Genomic DNA, 21,947 nt, shown 5'->3' on the forward strand with positions numbered 1-21,947 from the left:
GCCCCAAGATGTCACATTCACTTGCTGAGGACAGATGTACAAGATGTGTGTGGGTCTAAGCGCTGCCTGCAAATATCCTCAGCTCACCCCTCAGTTCCCCATCACTGCCTACCTACCCTGCCTGCTCCAAGGTCTGGTGTGGTGGAAATGATTTATTTTTTTTTTTATTCCAGTACAGGTTACTCAGGAACAGAAGCTTAGCCAGAGGGGTCCCCTTTGGGGATTTGGCTTGGATAGGAATGACAGCCAGATTTCCCGCTAACTGCATCTCTGCAAAAATTGTTGTGTGCTATGTCTCAAGCCAAATGGGTACTTGCTGCTGGCACCATTGAAGGCAGTCTGTATAGAATATTACTGTATAGACTGGCTGTCCACTGCTTTCCTGCTGATCTCACTTCTGTGCTGGGATATGTTGCAAAATGCTCTTGTAGAAGCCTTCTTCACCAAGACCTCATGTAGCAAAGTAACATGCTGCAGGTATCTGCGGAAACATGATCTGCCAAAGCTGAAGGTGCTGGCATGGGATCATCTCATGGAGAAGGTTCACCAAAGAAGGGGCTTGCCACATTGCTACTAGCTTTGTGTATGCAGCTAGCAGTAATGTTAAAATATATGTGAAGGCATGGGGTATAGTCTTGGAAGGTTGTCTAGCCTTCAGGTGACTTGAAGTTTTCTCTCTCTCTGGCCTGGAATAAACTTAGTTTGGAAGGTCTAATGATGTCTGGAGTAATTTTTCATTGTCTTTAGCTCAGAGGTAAATATCAGACAAGGTCTTTGCTATGCTGTTTTGGCCCAGCTTTGGTGCATCACCAAATAGCTGAAATACTTAAGACATTCTACCGGCAAAAAATAGAGGAAAGTGTGCATGCTTTCAAAAGTGTTGGAGTGTACTGTTTTGGGAAAGAGTCGTCTCTGAGGATATAGATTACTCCACAGTATTTTAACGTTTGAGTTGCCTGGGAATTTTTGCATACCACTCAGTCTTGATTTGGAGTCTGACTTGGTAGAACAGAGGCCAGTTTTGCTGTAGTGCAGTATTTGGGCCAAAGGAAGAGGAACACTGATGTTAGGAAAATCCTTTGAGCGGTTTGGCTGGAACCTAGTTTTGGTTTGTTTAATTCTCTTGCAGATTGTTTTAAAACTTGGAGCCTAAGTAGTGTTAGGTATGGTTTCCAGATAAATTCTTAGCTTTATGGGCCCTTCCAGCCTCTGCCGTATTTTTTTTCTGGTGACCTTTGTTAAACCAAGACCAGCCATGCAAGTCTAGATTCTAAGCTGAACTCCAAGGGACGTGTGCTCTGACCCAGAACCTAGATGAAAGAAAGATCCTGTTCTGTGCAGGCCTGAAGCTTTGTGGGCTGGTGCTTGTCTTCTTGCTCTGTATGACTGCCAGGGCCTAAAGATCTGGTCAGAAAAGGTGACAGTTGAAAAATCTTCATCTGTCTATTCAGTTTCCTATGATTTACATTTGCTGTCAGATGCTGGACATCAATGACTTAAGCAGCAGTCCCTGTACTAAGTTCCATACTACTTTGTTGGTACATGTTACAAAAAGAGAGGGGGCAGCAAGAACAATAAGTAATCTTTACAGAGGCTTACAAAGACTCATGGGGTGGGTCTTACAGCTGAGGAGCCTCACTGTACATGCATTATGGGTGCAACTGTATTAGTTGGTCTGAGGATGTCATAAGGCTTTACAGAACAGACAATGGCAAGATGCTCCATTTCTGAAACCCCACTGCAGTAATGCTAAGAAGCTACCTGATAGAGTAGTGTAGGTAAGGCCACTGAAGCCCTGTCATTAATGAGATTGGAACTGGATGAGTCTTCTTACCAGTATTGAAATGAATCCAGTGAAGACTTTGCAAATCCTTGGCAGATTAGCCTTGAAATTAAGCAATTGAGGGAGGGAGGGCAGAAAGAGGGGGAGTCGAAAATAGAAAAGGCAAAAAAGCCTTAGAAATCAGAGGGGAAAAAAATTAATGTAATAAGAGGAATAGCGAGGTTTTTTTAAAAATAGAAGAAAGGATTCATCAACAAAGGAGAATCTTTGCCTATAACAGCAAAAAGGAAATAAGAGGAGAACATGAAGAGCTATGGATAACTTTCAGGCAGTTATCTTCCCCTATTGGGCTTTTTAGAATGACTTTTAAACCATTGGAGGTACACGTTAACACACGTAGAAATTAAGGTAAGCAGCTAGCCATACAAAAAACATTCATAGCTTTGATTTGATTTTTGTCTTGCAGATCCACAAAGACTCACCCTGGGCCAGTTGTACATTTAAGTGACAGCCCAAGAGATGAGGGAAAAGTGAGTACAACTAATGGTATAAAACATTACAGCATTTCATACCCTTTATCTGCCTTGATAGCACTTTCTTTTTGCTTATACACTAATTTTGTTATATGCTTGCTTTCTATATTTGTAGTGTCACTTTCACAGTTTTTAAGAAAAAAATTCTCTTGTTACAATTTTAATGAGTAAAAATCTGTGATGCAGACAACATACTGTACTTTGAAACCTATAGCCAATCAAAATTGTTCCTGATTAAATAAACTTGACTTTGCTTAAGTAATAATTGACTAAAAACTGTATCATGACTTCAGTACTTGGATAAACATGCTATTATGAAGGTATTATAGTAGGTTTTCATAAGATAAGAAACCTTTTCTTATACAAGAATAACAATGATAGTAACCCACATTTAGAACTTGATGCTGTTTGTGAACAGAGTTGAGAATAGTAGAGACCTGTCAACAAGTGGAAGCAAAACATAGAGTGTAAGGGTTGTGATTGGTACTGTCAGAAAGCAAAATCGGAGTTGGTTTTATTTGTATGGTAGCTTTTCCAGAATGAAATTTGGTTGCCACAAAACCAGTTTTATTAGAGCTTTTTTATTTATGTGTTGCTACTGAATTTTTGAGCATTTTGCCTGTGTGGAAGGGGCATTTAACTATCTCATCATTTTTGATCACTTCCACTAACTGCATTTTAGTGTGTATTTATAAAGGACTGCATCTTACAAATGGTGTATCTGTTTGACAGTGTGCCTCACATAACAGCTGATGGTTATTGGAAACTAGCAGCAGTTTGAATTTCTGATACTGATACGGGGGACATTATGCTGAAATGAATATGGGTACCTAGAAACACACTGATGGCTACATCTGAATTTCATTTGCATTAGCTGTCCTTGAATTTACCATATTGTAAGGTGAACTATGTGAAAATGATGCACTTGCCAGCTAGCCCTCCAACAAGTTAGATTGGATCTCTAAGCCTTTTTGGAAGAAGGTAGCAGTAGATCAAGTAATTTAGAATACAGCAAATAGAGTAATTAAACACTATGAAGCGTAGTGTTTTAGCCTCAGACCAGAAGCCATCAAGAAATGCTATTTGACTGTCTATGGCAAAATACCTAATAAAAATAAAGGTTTATTGATGAGGCATAACTCTTGTTCGCTGGCCACAACAGAAGTTGCTGATGACCTAATAAATCACACAGTGTAGGGAAAAAGGATATGATACTAAAAGAGAAAGTGGTCTTGTGAGTGAACATCTCTGACAGGAATGTCACACACCATGTCCAAAGAGAAACCTAAAATATTTTGACTTCAGCAGAAAGGGAGAAGATAAAAAGGTCCCAGGAAAGGGAGTTAGAGGAGAACTTATTAGGAAATACTATTGCTTGTTGCTCAGAGGGCACATTGGAGACATCTGGCCACTGATGAAGTACTAGCATACTAACAACAACAGCAACAACAAAATCAGACGGATCCCTATGAAAAACAAACATTGGAAATTCATGGGGAGAAAGAGTAGAAAATGTAAGCTATACAGAAACCATCCCAGTGCAGCCATTTATGTCATTGATAGATTGATAGTCATGTAAAGAACAAATTGGTGCTAACAAAATACTTGCAGATTTGCAGAATGTGGAATTGATAGTGTTTGATATTCACAGAAAGATGTCAGTAAAAGGTACGCACAGATGTAAGAGAAGATCCAAGGACTAAATCAAAAGACGTAGCTCTAGATCAAAAAAACAACAGTAGAGAAAAAAATTAAATTTTTCAATTAAGTCTCATTAAACTTTGGTTGAAAGAATGAAGGATAAAACAATCTTTCTTCAGAATGGGGAAAAAATGAGAAAAAACAACTTCTGGGACTTCCACTGTTCAGCATTGTCATAAACAACCTAGAAGAGAAAGTAAGCAGTGATGTGATCAGGTTTGTTGGACTTCAGGAGGCTGAGAAACTCAGCTGTAAAATGACAGGTTAAATACTGTCTTTTGTCAGTATTCAGTGTAGAGATGGGAAGTGACATGTGTGGGGGAAAATGTTTCTGACTTTGCATACAAAACAGTGGGTCTGAGCTGATTGTTACTGTTTGGTATCAAGAGCTTCGAGTGGTGATTGATATTCAGTGAAATGTCAGCTCAATGCTCAGTAGTGACCAATAAAGAAAATCAAAATTGGGCATTATCTGGAGAAGAAGAGAGAACAAAACAGGGCTATTGCATAAATGCGTGATTGATTGCCTGCTGAATACCGAGCATAATATTTGTCCTTCTATGTCAAAAAGAACATAATTGTGCTAAAAGAAATTTAGAGAAGGGGCAAGGTTTTCTATGTGAGACACAACTAAGCGCAACAGGACAATTCATTGTGGAAAAGAGCTGATTGTGATTCTGAGTTTGAAAATCACAATTATTATGAAGAGGGTAGAAACAGTTCATAGTCTCTTTCAATACAAAAACTATCAAACGAAGCTGACAAATGTCAGATTCCAAACAAGCCAATTAAGTACTTCTTCAAATGTTCAATGCGAAGAAGTGATAAAACTCTATCAAAATCATGTTGAAAATGTATATTGGTCGCAAGGGAGACTAGAAAAGTTAACACAAGAAAAACCAGTTTGAAGGTTACTGAAGAAGTTTGCTGAATTTTCCTGAAAGGTTATTAAAGATGAGGTTAAACCAAGTCACGTCTAGCTGAAGAGTTGGCTGTCTTTGAATGAGAAAGTAACTTGTGCTGAGAGAATATGTGAGAGTACGGTAAATACTTGCCCTCCTCCCATATTGTTCTTTGGTATTCGCTCTTGGCCATTTGAGTACAAGATACTGTGATAGGTGGACCTTTTGTGTAATTTAGCGGAGTTGTTCTTAGGTAATAGAGCTGTTTCAAGATAGTTCTACATACTCTGCTTAGCAAGATGATCAAAGACCAACAAGAGGTGTTGGGGGGAAGAAATCAGACTCCCCACATCACTTCATGGGGAGCAGCAGATAAAAGTGTTCTTTACATATGCTTCAGGAATTAAATAGTGGCTACAAATCAGTCATAATTGCTGCTCAAAATACAGATATTCTTGTACTCTACAAGTACAAGGGTATTGTACTCTGGAAGGGTCCAGTGGTATATCCTTGTCTGGGGTATCACAAAATTGTTCACAGATCTGGGCATGTTTTGCTGAAGTAAATAAGCAGCATTGTCCTATGGGCACTGAGTGGTTGAGAGTCCTAAAACACAGACAAACCTTTCCAAATCCAGGACAATCATAAGATCTCTTTTTTGAAAGCCAGGGGAATTTGTGTGCTGACTGTATATTCATCTTTAAAAATTCTTTAAATTCCTAAAAGTTCCATTTTATATCAGTAACCGATGACAAGTTTTAATGTACCAAAAGAGTGAATGTAATTCTAGAAGACTTCTGCCATTCAAAATTTTTCCAGAGTGCCCTCCAGGCAAACTATCAAGGCAGACTTTGGAGACAGTCTCTTTTATTAATGTAGCCAGCTGCAGCTGGAAGACAGACAACAAAGAGAATTTGGGCATTTAATGTGTCACTGAAGAACAATTTGAGGACCTAGTGATTAAGTTCATGAAATATAACTGTGTCTGCCAAATCAATGAATAAGTGTACATTAGGAACAGACTGAAGTGCACAGACATTTGTAAGTGGCAGATCTGTAGCAAACATGACTTTTCTTGCTGACACAGGAGAAGACATTAACTGCAATGATTTGCAGTTTCCCAGCAAATGGAGAAAGCTTAGTAGGAAAAGGTTTTGTGTTATTAACTATTAGCTGGTGGCCTAAACTTCCTATCTCTTGAGTCTGTGTTCTGAGGTCTAGTAACACCTAAATACAGTGTGCATTTGGCAGGCTTGTTTTTTTTTCTCCCAGCTGTTTTGTGCTACTGGGACAAGGAAGGGGCTGGCTGGCACATACCAGGATGCAATTAGTTGATTGTAAAGGAGAAATTTCCCTAAAACACCATCAAAAGCATTTCATGAAGAAGGATTTAAGTCAAAATGTGGAGCAATTCCACTAGACAAGGAAGATCTTGCCAGGACTCCTCCCTCGTTCAAATTCTGTCCAGCCTTCTGCATGTTTCTTAACCTAATTAAGCATGAGTAATTAAACAAGGTGCCAGGAAACACAAGCTGAAGAGTAATCTGGTTTTTTTCTTCCTGGACTCTTTTTACACATATTTACACATATTTTTCTTCATCTATGTTTCCCCTCCAACTGCATTTATGGATGTTTTATTTTTTATCTCTATTACAGACATAGAATTTGTCTTATAGATCTCTCAAGTGCTCACCATGGCCAAGAGGAGTGCGAATGTTTGAGTTTCCTATGGTTCAGTCAGGTCAGAGCTCAGAGCATCATATAAATACACTGGCAATGAGACTAATCACATCCACCCAGTTGGAATTCAGATTTTAGTGTGATACCACAGTACTAGCAGTTAAACAGCACGGCTACCATCTGAGCAAAGAGAGAGAGATTCCCGGCTATGCAGCAAATCTGTTTATCTTTCAGCTTCCCTGAAATCACAGCACTTTGTATCTTGCAATTCTGTAGTGCTGTTGTGCATTAACCATTTCAGCAATGGATCAGGTGAAACGCTGTCTCTGATAGGAGGTATTTAACTTTTTGGTAATAACCTGGAGCCATGGTATCTTTGCAAAAGAGAGCGATAAAAATCAAAAGACAAGCCTGCTTCACCAGGGAGAAAGGCTTATTAAGAAACAGGGTCACATACTAAATGGTTTTCTGTTCCTTCAGTTTCCTGAATATATTTGTAAGAAAGGTGAGGTGAAAAGAATACTGGGAGATACAAACTGGACTCAACTGGTTTGTTAGCCAGCTGTAATGCACTGGTGCAAGTGCTTGTTATGATGACAGTAAGGAAGGCACTCAAACTCCATAACATATTGATTAAAATACCTTTTATTGGAATTAATATGAAAAGGATGGTGAGAACCCCAAGCCATGTAGCATTGGATGAACCTCCAATAAGGGCAGAGCACACTGTGTTGGTTCCCTCTGTGAAGAGCTTTGCCAGCATTTTGATCTTTAGAGGTCTCAAGATTTTTAAAAAAAAAACAACCAACCTATCCACTTCTACTGCCAAGCAATAGGATGTTCACATGAGACATACTACCTTACATTAAGATAAAGACAAAGACATAAAGGTGCTGTAATTGCCTTTACCAAGTGGGAGCTGCCTACAGGCATCTTTAGAATTAGCCAGCTAAGTTTATCTTGTGGCCAAGGAATACGTGCAGCACAACACAGGCCTGGAAGCCAAGTGCTATGTGCAGCAAAACATAGCACAGCATAGGTCTGCACCTACTCAGGTTAACTGCTCTGTGGATCACGAACTCCTGGATATACAATTGTCTTCCATTTAGGATCACTACACTAACAGTGAAAGCAGTCACAGTAAGATGCTTCTTTGTTCACTCTCTCAATGGCAGTCTGTTATCCAAGAATACCCTATGCCATCCTGACACAAGTGCTATCCAGTTAACTGCATGCTTTCTGAACAGGATGTCTTTTCACATTTACTCTGCCACAGAATCCCGTATTGACCTGACCAGAGCAAAAATGATAAATATTCTGGAATTTCTTCAGGACAGTTTGAATTTTTTTCAGGAGCAGAATTCTTAAGTAATCGGGTATTTTTCATAATCAGGTAGTAACTATATTAATTATAAATCATTCCCAGTTCAGGTAATACATCTCCACATAATGAATATTCTCCTGGCAATATAAAGAATCATATCTAGTAGTACTGAGACTATTCCCAGACTCTTTTATAGCAGTATTGATGTATCAATTATATTTAACTTGGAAATAAAGTGATGTTTTGTTTAGCAGTCCAGCCAAGTTTCATTTTTATGACTTATGCAAGCTAAAGTGAGTGATAGCAAAGATGCTGGTAAGGTTTCACAGTCTTAAGAGATATTCTTATCATTCTGTTCAATTTCTTAATATAGAAACTGTAAATTCTTGCCTGCATTCTGTGATCCATGTGTTTATGGACAAAGAACAACTGCAGTTATCACTACCAGTTGTATAAAATATTCTATAGCAGAAATGTGTGAGTCTGCCAGTTTGGTCGTTCCCAGTCTTCATGTCCAGGATGGATTCTTAGGAAGACATGCCCCATGGGAAGCCATTTCCTAAGTAGGCTAGACTTCACATCTTCCATGAGATCTGAAATTAATTGTGTTCAAATGAAAAGTACTCAATACTGTGCCAGATCAATAATTTGGTTGTTTTCAATAGCGACAAGGAGAAAGGATTCAGTTCATTCTTATTTTTCTCTTAGGCATCGTTTTTCTTCTCTTTCATCTTTTCACAAATCTTCCTTGCTGGTATTTCTCAGGTGTGTGTGATGATATGACATACCAGTTCTAGAAGAAGTAAAAATTGGCATACCAGTTAATTTATTTTCAATTCCTAGGAAAGCAAGCAATTTATTCTCTGCAGGGGGAGCTCTTCAAAATGTTTTAAAGCAATAGAAAGCAGAAATTAAAGGAATGTAAGTAGTTGAATGGGAGTTTAATCTGGTGACTTTTGGTTTGAAGTTATTTAAGTGATCTCATAGGTGTCAGTTTTCCCTCCAACTAGGGGCAAGGAAGGTAAGAGCTGACAGGAACATGCTATGGTCTTTTTTTCTCAGCAAATACACAATTGTGGAGACTGTCCAGGCACATAATCTTGCAGAAGAAACAAGCAAAGAGAAAAAGATGTATAAAGCACATTTTTTCTTCCATAACAGATCTTAAATTGTCAGTAATGAGAAGTAATTCATGGTGAAAGATAATTTGAAAGCAGGGTATTATGTGTAGTGCAAACTACAATCTTGCACATCAGTTCAGCATTTCATTTTATAGTGCTTATTTATTTTTTAAAAATCTCTTAAAATCATGAAGTTCTTCAATATTTGTATATACCCTTTTAATCCAGAACTGTAATTGTGTTTGTTTTCCTCCTCCAGCTATTGATAGGCTATGAAAATGGGACTGTCGTATTCTGGGACTTACGATCTAAAAGAGCTGATCTGAGAGCTTATTATGATGAGGTAAGCAATTTACATTAATTCAGAGAAACTATTGTTCAGCAGTTTGTCATATGTCTTGTCAAGCAGGTGGATACTTTTCTTAAGGCATTGCTTGTTCTGGAAGTACTGTTTGTGCTATGCTTTTGAACAAGTTACTGACAAAATTAATCAAAACCTGAAATCTCTAGTTCTAATGCATCAGGCTTTTGTGAGTGTACTACGACATGGAGTCTCTTCCCCTTGATTCTGACAAGTTCATCAGCTTCTGTGTGGGGATCCTTAGTTGGACAGAGTGTAGTAGTGAGCTGACCTGAGATATAGCTATATTGGGAATTATATAATTATCTTTACTGTGTATTACTAGAACATTAATTAGAATGAAAGACAGATTAGTTTGTAGGGCTATTGGTCTATTGTAGGGCTATTACCTAGTACTCAAGATCTGATTAAAAGGTTTTCAAAATTGTATTCTCATAGTTTTATCAGACAATTGTCTCTTGCCATTTGTAAGCCGATTGTATCAACCACAGACGCAGTTCTTGTATCAATAAACAGGCTGTTTCAAAATCAGATATATTCCTAGTTATTAGGATTTTAGTACTAGCCCTAGGGAAAAATCTGCTTTGTTCTGCCAGCCCTTCTGTAAAGTTCACCATGGGTGAATGTGAATGCAGCTACAGCTGAAGGTAGGAAAGGACATTTTCTTTAAAGTGGGCCAGGCAGTAATTGGTTTCCTCTAGTTCTCTTTCCTTCTTCATCTTGCCACCTTACTATATGTAAGGAGTAGACAAATTTATACACACTCTAAAAAGTAATTCTGAATATATCTGAATCCTGCACTCTTTCAGGCCTGTTTTCACAGACACATTAACACTACACTGAGCTTCAAGGTTAAGATTCTGAGCATCCACATAGCTGCTGTTCTAAAGGACAGGGTAATTTGGAGTTTAAACAGGCTGGTACTTAAGCCTCAAGACATGCCCACTAAATTGTCTCTAAGTGACAGTCCACCTGTGCATACACTTGTGAAATTGCACCTGTTCTATTACTTAAGGCTGGACAACTTTTTCCTTTTACAGGTCTCCTGGGGGGGTGTCTGTTCACTCACTGTCTCCCTTGTGCTCAGAATGAGACTACATAAAACAGGATCTTCATAATACTGTTTCCTTTTTTTTTCTTTTTTTTTTTTCCCCCCCTTCTTGTTGAGACAGTGGTAGGGTGTTGAAAATTTCTTATACAATTTAGTTGTTCCACATTTTTCACTACTGTCCTCAGGAATGTTTTTTGGCCTTTTTATTAGTCATGTGGTTTCCTCCTCAGTGGTTACTTGCTGTGTCATTACTGCACTTCGTGCAACTTGTGATGGCTTGCTATCGTCTACTGAAATAGTTGCAAAATTCTTACTTTGTCTCTAAAAGGGTTGTGTGACTAGCCATTGTACTTTATTCCAGACTTTCAGGCTCCAGATTGTTAATGTTCCAGAACTGCTAGGATTCCCCTAGGGAGCTCCTAAAAAGGGTTCCTTTTTAAATTCTGTGTTATATAGCTACTGTGAGTCACTAATTATTCGTTTGGCATGTGCCACTTGGTATTTGGCACCAACCCAAGTTTTCAAACCCAGGCCTCCTCTTACAGATTGATCACCTAAGATCACAGTCCAGAAAACATTGTTCCTGCTCCCCTTCACCATTCTATCTGGACTCATGCAAGGCCTCTGTGCACCATGACGCCTGACCAGTCTTTCATTATCGTTGTTCTGGCACTGAGCCAGCCAGTTGAAATTGCAGGGTATCTCTTAGGTCTCAAGATAAATTACTGTAGTGTTCTGTATCTTCATTGAATACCGAAGTGCCTCTTTGAGGTCTGAATGAAATTAATCCAGCCTCATTTTTCTTGCTATCATTATGCTTTCTTTAGCACCGGTTTTGAAACTAACTTAGTCACCCTATTTGATGGTGAAAGAACTGGAAATCTCATCTAACTCACCACTTCCTGTTCTGGCATCTTTAAGGATCGTCAGATGGAATGATCTTTTCTGGCTTTTCAGTGGAGCAGATACTTCTGGTTTGGAACAAAAATTCCCCTGGCACCAGGCTTCTCCATTAGCGCTTGGTGTGTACTGTGAGAAACAGCTTATATTCTTGTCTTTGATGGACTGTGAGTGTTCTCACCAAGGCAAGTTCTTTCTTCTCTGTAATCTTCTTCAGATAGCTGTCCAGCTTGGTAATGTCATTCAAAATAAATGTCAGCACCCTCAAGACTCCATCGAATACTCACTCTTTCACAGGATAGAGCCTCAACTGAACTTCTCCTGTGTTATTCTTGCTAGCATTGGATTTCAGTCTCCCCAGACCAGCTGTTGAGAAGGAAGCTCTCTGTTGTTATCCACATCTGTAGAACTTATCACTGTGTAGCACAGGAGTGAGAAGTTAACAGCATGTATTTTTTGATACAGAAGAGGAAGGGAGGCTGGTAACTGATTGCCTAACTACAAGTTTAAATATTCTTCCTTTTTAAGTTCAAGATGGGGACTATATCTGCTGACATTCAATTGTTATAGAGAGGAATAGTTTCATATCTCATGTATTTAAAGATATTTCTTTTCATACAGACTCAGGAAATGCTTTCATTTCATTGTCAGCGAGAACTATTATTAAAAGGCATCTTCCATTCAATTTTTTTTACTATGTTGAGTGCTGTTTTTTTAATTGAGGTCTTAGAAGTAGTGGACACTTAGGTCAGATGGAATAGGTCCTCTTTATTTGCACACTTGAACAGCTGGCTAACAAAAGGATCATCAAGAGATAACAGTTCTCAGTCCACTAGAACATCGCTACTGTGAAATCTTGCCTGTCCTTTCTAGGCTGCATGGCATTGTCATACCAGTGTGATGCTTCTCATCACATGAGACTTGCAGACATGGATACGAGACATATGTTGCAGACATCTCTTCAGAATACGGGTAATCTTCTGACAGGGAGATGAGTTCTTTCATACAATATTAGCAGGATCTGTCCAATACTACCAGAAGTATGCCCTTTCATTTTCCTTGCTGTCCAGATTAATGACATGGAAACATTTCTCCTAGAACAAACATCTCGCTGAGACAATCTAATAGCTTGTAAGTGGTGGAGCTGAAGACTCTGCCCCCTGTTCCCAGACCTGCAATTGCAGCTTTTACAGCTGCATTCCTTACTCCATCTTCATCATGCTGTACTTCATGTCTTGAAGGCTGGGAACCTTTCATAGATAAAACATGTATGCACATTTCAAATGAGAGAGCTTCTCACCAAGGATAGAAAAGGCTGTACAAGTTGCATGATGTGGAACTTCCCTGTTCGGTGGCCTTGTAAGCTTATATCTTCCCTTTAAAGCTTCTCCCTGATATTATGGTTTACTCACTGGAGCTAAAAGTAATCCTGTCTCTTTTAGTCCCACTGATGACCAGTTAGAGGCTGCCTCAGTTCACCAACTCCTGATACAAGGAGTTTCTGTTTTCTTCTCTACTGTGTCAAAGCTTCTCAAGAGACTAAAATGTTCTTGCTTTTGAAGCGCCTGGTCCCAGAGTGGAGCTTGAACCTGCTGCTAAAGAATCTTGTGTCTGATCTTCAAGATGACAGCTGCAAATCTATTTCTTTGTGTGGATGATGATTGTCATCTTCTCAGTGGTGATGCATATGAGATATTCAGGCCCTTTCAATCAATACTCATATCTGATGCCCTTTATAAAAGGCTTTCCTTGCAAGCGCTTTTATAAATTCCCTCAAAAGTTTATTTCCATCAACTGGTATAAAAAGAGAGCATATAAACAAGACAGATCCTTCAAAGGATTCTCAAGTTATTATGGATAGTTGGCAGACCCAGAAAAACAGCCATCTTCATACACAGGCTGTCTAAAAGTTCGATGGGTTGTGTCAACGCACATTCAGAGCTTCCTGAAGCATAGTCATCATTTTTCATTAGAACACATCTCCAAAATGAAGCTGCAGAGTTCACAGAAACATTTGCCAAATGATATCTCCCTACCTTTATCAAGCACTATGCCATTATGGAAGTATCAAATAGGATGTGGCCCTTGCTGTAATGGTCCTGCAGTACTACTAACACAGATGTTTCTTAAGATTCAAGCAATAGGATGAGATGAGTATGGTGCTTGTTGAAAATATGGTTAAAAGTGGTCCTGCAGTCCCCATGAGTTCTTCTCAGTGGAGGAGTTTTGTGGTTGGGAAGGAACTGAAATGGTGTTGGGCATGCTTAATTTTAGTACATGCTGAGTATGAGAGAAGATAGAATATATATGCAACCACTGTGGGTATTGCAGAAGGAGAAACATACCCAATCTGGAGTGATATGCTTTATGTGCATACACTGTGTGAACATTCACATGAGTCACCCACTGTGATGAACTCCTGTTCTAAGTAAATAACTGCTCCTTTTTTGTGTGGATGCTAAAGAAGCGGATGAGAATGGTAGACATATTCTAGCAGAGGGAAAATTAGGAACTTGTTCAGTACCACTTTTCAGTATTAGTCGTGACTCCCAGCTGAGACCTTAAAAAATGATTCTAAGTATTTCTTGCCCATTTCGGGGCACAGTCTAACAGGTCAGTTTGAGCTGCTGGCATGCCAACTGTCTGTGATGGGAGCATTCCACCTCAGCTCCACTCAACAGGAGGTTTATGCTGGCAGGTGGCACCTGGTAGCTGAGCGGCAGTTTAACAAGCAGCTTGGTACAATTTTCAGCTGCTCCTGCTCAGACACAGTTAGCGACTGTAACCATGTGAAATGTGTGATAACACATCAAAAGCAGATTCAAATTTGGCATGATAGCAAGCATGAATGAGCTCATGTCAGAACTGGTTTGCACGAGGATAGACAAGTGAAGCAGCGCTCCCCGCAGATCTAAGGTTCTTACTACCCGAGGGCAGTGTCATTGGACTCTGCATGAACCATCTTTCTGTGTTGTCTTCTGTTGCTTCAGTTATAGTTTCGTATCTTCTGGGTCTTTAAGAGGAATGGTGTGCCAACCCCCTTCTGGTAGGTAGAAGTTTGAGTGACACCCATTATGTCACTCGAAGATAAATATCTAGAGTTCACTTTGTTCAGCTCAGTTAAGTATTTATTGGCATGACGAGCTTGCTAGTGTGTTGGCAAAGCATTCATATACAAGGCATGTCAGATCACTGTTAAAACGTCTGGCTCATCTTAATGCAAAGGCTCGTTTATGGCTATGCTGTCCAGCCTCATGAGCTGCGTAAAGTTTTGGTAAAGGGTCACAGCCTTTTCGTTGGTTTCTTATGATATTCCCTCCAGACCATGAGCTGTTATCAACCGTAACAGTCAATATACTTATTAAAAGAGGAAGACCAACAGGGAGTTTTGAGTAGTGACCAGTAGCGCTTAGGTTTATTTCTTGTCAGCTTAAGCAAAATTGATATGAACAACTCCAATGCTGACTTATGAATACCCAGGCATGATTGTAAAGTGATTTGAATAAATGAGGTAAATAGCCATATGTGATTGTAAGTGCATGCAAGGCCTTAGCATTTTCTGGGTTGCAAAAATGGAAATTTATTAAACTGCATTCAAAAATAGGTCTCTTTTATTTACATTTACATAAAAACATATTGTGTGTTTTGCTATTTGGCAGCTAACATTTCTGGAAGGGAAATGGATTCAAGGGAAAATTCTGTGAGTTTGTGCTTCTGAGGGGAGTGTGTGAGAAACTGTGGTATACAATGAATCAATACTTTGTTTCGTCAGAAAATGGCTTTTGTTGGTTTCCAGCACATACCAGTGAAAATGAAGGACTTGCACCATTATCCTTTCAGCTAGTTTGATGTAATTATGGATATTTTCAGGCAGTTCCACTAATTGTGCAGGAAATACTAAGAATGGACTATAATTTTTGAAGTGTTGCTTTCTGGCATGCGTAATATTCATCATGTGGTACTTGCATTATGTACATAGGAGTGTGATATTCCTCTGAAGCACTATCTGTTCCAAAAGTATCTTACATCATTGTTTTGGTAATTTCCTATGTCAATGAAACAATCCTGCTCTCTTTAGTGGTTTTGGTTTTATATTAAACATCCCAGATTTCTGTGTACTTGCTCTGAAGCTTAAGTATGGGGGGGGGGGGGTGGAAATTACTCAAGAACTGAGTGCTATTTCTACTTTGCCTAAATAGTCCTCTGGGGAAGACTGCATATGTTGTATGTTACCTGTAAAACTTGTTACATAGAATTCCCTGTATGTTTGTCAGATTAAATACTTCTAAGGAGAGCTGTCAGACATACTACAATTGCACTGTATGTCCCTTGTTCTTATACTTTTACCTTAATACCCTGTTCCTTCAACTTTGGTCTGATTCAGTACAGGCTTTCTTAGATTCTTGTGTTATGTTAGCATTTGTAATGAATTCTTTTGCTTGACTAGCAGATTACAGCCATTGGTTACTAAAAAAAAGTGCTGGTAATGGATTTTAGACAAACAAGAACCATCGAACTGTTGATATACCGTTAGATTAATATAATCCAAAGTCATGCATTGAAATATCATTAGTGTAAACACTGTATTCCATTTCAGTCTCAAGTTCTTCTTTCATTTCTGTAGGCTATTCATTCTGTTGCTTGGCATCATGAAGGAAAACAGTTCATGTGCAGTCACTCTGATGGCAGCTTGACCCTATGGAATCTGAAGAGTCCTAACAGACCATTCCAGACCACAATTCCACATGGTAATTTTGATAGTTAAAATGTATAACTAAGAAGCAACACAATATTCTCCATGTTGTTTGCTAGTATCTATGTTTATTTCATTTTTTATTGTAGCCCAGATCCAGAGTTGCTTCTTGCATAAATATTTTAATCTGCAAAGTAGCTGCAAAGTATTATAAAAATCAGAGAGCAATTTTGATCAAACTTTTTTTTCATTGGTATCATAAATATGTCTTACTGTTTAATATTGCTTTAATGTCTTCTTTTATCCAGTTCATCTTAATAGTTACTGCTGGTGTTTGACACCCTCAGGCTATGGGATTTTAACATTTCTTCCTTTTATATTTTGTACTTATGTGCTTGTACATGCAATTTTCACAAGAAATAATACATTTTGTACAAGGCACTGTGTTGCTTGTTATAGAGATGGTACGAGGCTTCCCAAGTCACTGCAGTGAAGAATTTAAAAGAGTCATATTAAGAAATGGCTGTATCTTTTATGGCTGGGACTTTATATGCTATTTCTTCCTATAAATGAGGTAAAAAGGTATTGACTACTGCAGATCAATACATTGCAAAGAGGCCTGACTGGGTGGAGAGGGAGGGAGAAGGGGAAGGCAAGGTCTATGTAGCCCAGAAAAGTTTTAGCATTTTTTTAAATTTCCTAATTTATTTTATCATTTTTGGTCATAGAATTGTACTTTACGTCAGAAGGGACCTCTCAGAGGTCATCTAGTCTAATCCCCAGCTCAAAACAGGCCTGATTAGATCAGTTAGGTCAGGGCAGCATCCAGTTGACACTGGACACCTGAACTCTTCCAACAAAAAATTGCACAACTTCTCTGGACAACGTCTTTCAGTATTTAATGACCCTCATGGTACAGATTTTTTTGCTAATATCTAACCAGAATTCCCTATGTCACGACTTGAGTCCTTTGCCTCCAATCATGTCACTGTGCACTTCTGAGAACATCACTGGAACCTCTGGCTCCATCTACACTGTATCCTCCAATCAGGTTGTCATTGAAAGCAAGCATAGGCTTTCCAAAGTAACAAAAGCAAAATTATTTTTTTTGGTTTACAAGTGAGTTTTCTCTGACTGGAAGAAAGCACTGAGCCATAATTAACCAAGAACCCATGAATTTCAGTTGTACACTTCATTTAATTTTATCACTCAACTAGTTATACCCCAGAGCGTGTAACATTTTGTCAACAAAAGGAATTGAGTCAATCTAAGAATGACTTAGGGAAAAATTAAGTTGTTTATGGTCATAATGTGTTCAGAAAAAAAGGTATACATTTGGTCAAGTTTATTAATTATTAGTTAAGTTTCATCCTTCTCAGTAATCTACATGGGTTTTAGATGTCTTTGAAGTGTGCTCCTTGGTCCTTTAGATGCCTGTGGCAGTAAAAACATAAAGCCGTAATAAGTGTAATTAATTCAGACAAATGCATATTTTACAAAAATAGGAGCTAATGCTCATCATGTTCTGTAGCTTTAAAGTTCCATTCTCTTACTGCTTATACAGTTGCTTCAATGTGTATGTTTATTTTGATAGTTCTATTATCATGTTTTAATACAGTTTTCATCTTCTTTCTTTCCTTAGGAAAAATTCAGAGAGATGGAAAAAAACCTGAATCTTGTAAACCAATTCTTAAAGTAGAGTACAAGACCTGTAAAAACAGGTATGTTTTTAATTCTGTAATTAACTCAATGTTACCTTCCTGAATTAAAGTCCTTTTAAAATCTTTCCAGCTTTCTTCTTGCAAAGCTATTTTTTAAAGGTACTAAACCTGTAATGTAAACTTGTATGTACTATGTAAACTTATGATTATTATGTTGGGTTTTTTAATACAGTGAACCATTTGTGATATTTTCTGGTGGATTGTCATATGATAAGGCTTGTCGAAGACCAAGTTTAACCATCATGCATGGGAAAGCAATTACAGTTCTTGAAATGGATCACCCTATAGTTGATTTTTTAACTCTTTGTGAAACCCCATATCCAAATGGTGAGTTTATTAAGTAAAATGCAGTTACAGAAAATATAAAGGAAGTGATCTTCTCTCATACTTTAATTCCATTCCAGGGACTTCCATTCCACAGTTGTCTCCATCTCAAGAAAACCGCATCACTGAAAGTAACTGGACCTTGTTTGCGTTCTCAATGTAGGAAGCAAGCAATGAGTGTACAATAAAGCATGCATAAATGTCCAGATTGAAACACATGGGCTAGTGTGAGGAAATATTGCTATTAATCAAACATACATGCTTATATTTCTGACGTTTTTCATGAGGCTGGAAATGTACAGATTGCGAAATTATTGAAGATTAAACTATCACTTATCTGCAAAAAACTTCTTCTACTTCAGCCTGAATTAAACTGTTAGAAGTGTTTTGCTGCATATTGTGGGGCTGCCAAATTCTGAAGTACATTCACAGAAAATTCCAGAAAGTAAATTAAGAAAAGTTTTAATTCAAAAAGAAATTGAGTTTAGCACTTTAAGCCCTCAAGCAGAAAAATAAAATAAATCCTATATACATAGCTAAATCAAATACATATTAAAAACATTTAGTAAAGATAAAGTGTATATTTGTTTCAATGTCATGCAAAACTTTAATTTTCAGTTATCAAAGTTAGTTTGGGCCTTCATTTAACTGTGTCAAATACAGTGACACTTCCCAGTACTAAGATTTTGTAGCCCCTTCCCCAGCTCGCACACTAATAATCAAAAATTTTGGTTTAACCTGTGTTATTCATAGCCTTGTATGAAAACAGGCCACAGATAACATGTATTTGTAGCTGGCCTGACAGGAAGGTAAATCACTCACTGTCAACTTACTCAGCCTTTTTGGCATCAGCCAGCTGAAGAGTGTACTCTGAGCTTGCACACGCTGGAATGTTTTGCTGCTGTTGAAAAGAGAGTCATAGTTTCACATTTATATTTTTAAAGTAACTTTTATCCTATGTAAACTAATGCACCTTGTGCATCAAGGGAAGCATTTATTTGTCATTTTAATTTTTTATTTTTGATAAATGAAAAAAGCATTGAATAAAAACCCAAACAATATAATCTCCTAAAGAGTGTATGGGAGGAAGGAGCGTGTCAGTATCTGAACTGAACACAGCAGAGTTACAGGATTCCTTTGGAATATTCCTTTGGAATCACTTTGGAAAGGAGGGCATTGTGTATCATCAAGTGGACGGGACCAGCTGTTCACAATCTGTTTTTGAAGAACAGTTATATACAGTAGAAGTACTGGACAGCAAAAATACATTTTCTGTATAATAATTGGATTCAGCAATGCAGTGATACACACAACTTATTCATATGTTTTTCTTTACTTCCAATATGCCATCATGCTGGCATGCCGCAATATGCCAATTCTATTTCTGCTATGTACGTCGATCCGCAGTAGTGCTGCAAAGTAATTTCTCAGTTCCTCTCTGGCCCTACTTTGCAGATACGTCTAGTGTGTGGATATGTCTAGGATTTGTACCTTAAAACTTTTGTTTAATATACTGTGAAAGTTCAGAGAACATAAATATGACTTGCTTGTTTAAAATGACTAATAGGAGAATTCCATGTCTTTTATACTTGATTCCTCACTTACAGAATTTCAAGAACCCTATGCTGTAGTTGTGCTTTTGGAAAAAGATCTCATTGTTGTTGACCTGACACAAAGCAAGTAAGTATGAAGTCTTATACGAAGCTATTTGTGTATCTTAACTGTCCGGCAAACGATGATAAAAATGTTATCATGCAATGTCATTTTACTATCCAAAATCATTCACTCTTGGTAATAATTCACTCTATATGTTTACCTCCACCTTAAGAGCTAAGATCAGCTATTCAACAGGAACTTGGGATAATATTTGTTTTTAAGTTTGGAAATACATCTAAATCTGCAGTCCCTTCAACATAGCCCTCAAACATTCACTCAGCATCGAAGTTAAGTAGTACTTGGTCACATGCTGAATTATGACCTGAATGTATGTTTTGGAAACTGGATTCAGCTACTACTTATATGCATGCCTAACTTCACTAGACTCCACAGGGACTGCCACTTAAGTATTTACTTAAGTATCTTAATAAATGATGGCATTGATTTGTAGTGTATCTGTGGGATTATTTAATGATTCAGTTGCTGCTTTGAATGACAAATAGTTCTTTCACATCAGAATCGATGTTCATATCAAAGAGGAACTATACATCATGTAATGCATAATCCAGTTCTTATTTAGTTCTGCCTCCAACACTACCAGTAATATACATCCACATTCACACTGGCGTAACGAGGAACAGATTTTTGCCTTTAATGTCTTGAAGCACTTTTAAGTGAATCATGTTCTGATCTCGCTTACTTTCAAGAATAATTCAAATCATCTCAGCACTAGAAAATGGATGTAACTGAAATCAGAACCAATTTTCCTATATTTTGAATTGTGAATAACATTGTGTAATATGCCAGAAGGCCTTCCTTCTTACCAGAACATCCAAACTGATGGAATTGGAAGTAAAATGAGATCTGTTTAATATGTTATTGCAATTGTTCACTGTAGAATCAGTAGTCCACCAGCCCAATAAGCTAAGCTGCTCAATATAAAATCCACAATTATGTAAGTAGTTCTTAGGTCATAGTATATATCATATCCATGTACCTGAAGCTTCTAGAAAATCTGTCACTTCTGTATAAATAAGATTTTGAGATGTTGGGAAAATAGTTCCTAATCCTCATTCACACAAGTAGTCCTATTAGCCTTAGGAACTCTTCACATGAATGGATATTTATGTTACAAGAGGATTCTTGTCACAACAGTGGAATTTTTATATCTTTGAGTAACTAGACATCATTATTATTATTATTGACATTAAAAACAATACATATTTTTGAATAAATAAGGGAAGATGTACTTTATTAGTAATGATTTTACTTAGATTGTTATACACTTTGATATAACAATATATTTTCTTCTATGGCTCAGTGTGTCACAGTGCTTCTAATAAATTGTCTTCCTTAACTAGTTTTCCAATCTTTGAAAATCCATATCCTATTGACATTCATGAGTCACCTGTTACCTGCACAGAATATTTTGCGGACTGTCCTCCAGATTTGATTCCTGTACTCTATTCTGTGGGAGCAAAACATAAAAAGCAAGGATACAGCAATAAGGTAAACAAATATTTTTTTTTTTTTTTTTAAACAAAGAAGGTAGATGTACAACCTGTGTTTTTGTAACATCTTACCAAATTGTATTCATTTTACTTCATTAATAATCACTTTCAAGTTGGTCCAATCAGCAGCTTAGCAGCATGCTTATGTCCTGATATTTGTCCTCAGAAACACCATCGCTTAAGCACAACCATTAGTGACCATTACATAGGACTTAATCATTAGGCTGCTGGAGTTATGCCAGGTCAGATTGAGTTAAAGGAGAGCCAGCAGTGTACAGTTCAAATTTGTCTGGGTAAGTTATCTCTATCAAAGAAAAAAGTGAAAACATTGTAACTGAAAGAAGTTAGCAGAAGAGCTTCAGTGAAAGTTGAGGGTTGACAGCATGTTTGTGAGATTTTTATTAAATAGGGACATTAATAATTATTTTACTGAGCTACCAAAATCTTACCATAATGCTTTTAGAAATAGGACAAGCTGCAGAAATAAAAAGAGGAAATGCAATTATTTTATAATTTTCAAGCATTAATCTGGTTTATGTTTTGACTAGAACTAATCCATCATAATAAACTAATTAGAAAAAATATTGGGTAAACAAATCAGACATCATCAGTTTTCTATTCATATTAACAGTATTCTCCTTGGAGCTGCCTTGTTTTCCATGAACTGAGAAACTGGGCCCTATCTA

General features: G+C 37.7%; 1 protein-coding gene across 10 annotated transcripts in view; it reads left to right on the top strand.

Annotated features, from left to right (window-relative positions):
• The window catches only part of STXBP5L (syntaxin binding protein 5L), a 194,424-nt gene that overhangs the window by 102,947 nt on the left and 69,530 nt on the right, over positions 1-21,947 (top strand). For all 10 annotated transcript variants that reach the window (XM_069785870.1, XM_069785871.1, XM_069785872.1 and 7 more), the window contains exons 6-12: positions 2,250-2,313; positions 9,304-9,387; positions 15,981-16,104; positions 17,692-17,770; positions 17,943-18,097; positions 19,702-19,774; positions 21,112-21,259. In XM_069785870.1, coding sequence (XP_069641971.1) covers positions 2,250-2,313; positions 9,304-9,387; positions 15,981-16,104; positions 17,692-17,770; positions 17,943-18,097; positions 19,702-19,774; positions 21,112-21,259 — 727 coding nt within the window. The remainder of the gene's footprint in view (positions 1-2,249; positions 2,314-9,303; positions 9,388-15,980; positions 16,105-17,691; positions 17,771-17,942; positions 18,098-19,701; positions 19,775-21,111; positions 21,260-21,947) is intronic.

The sequence above is a fragment of the Haliaeetus albicilla genome, chromosome 6, assembly GCF_947461875.1.
Source record: "Haliaeetus albicilla chromosome 6, bHalAlb1.1, whole genome shotgun sequence".
Taxonomy (NCBI): domain Eukaryota; kingdom Metazoa; phylum Chordata; class Aves; order Accipitriformes; family Accipitridae; genus Haliaeetus; species Haliaeetus albicilla.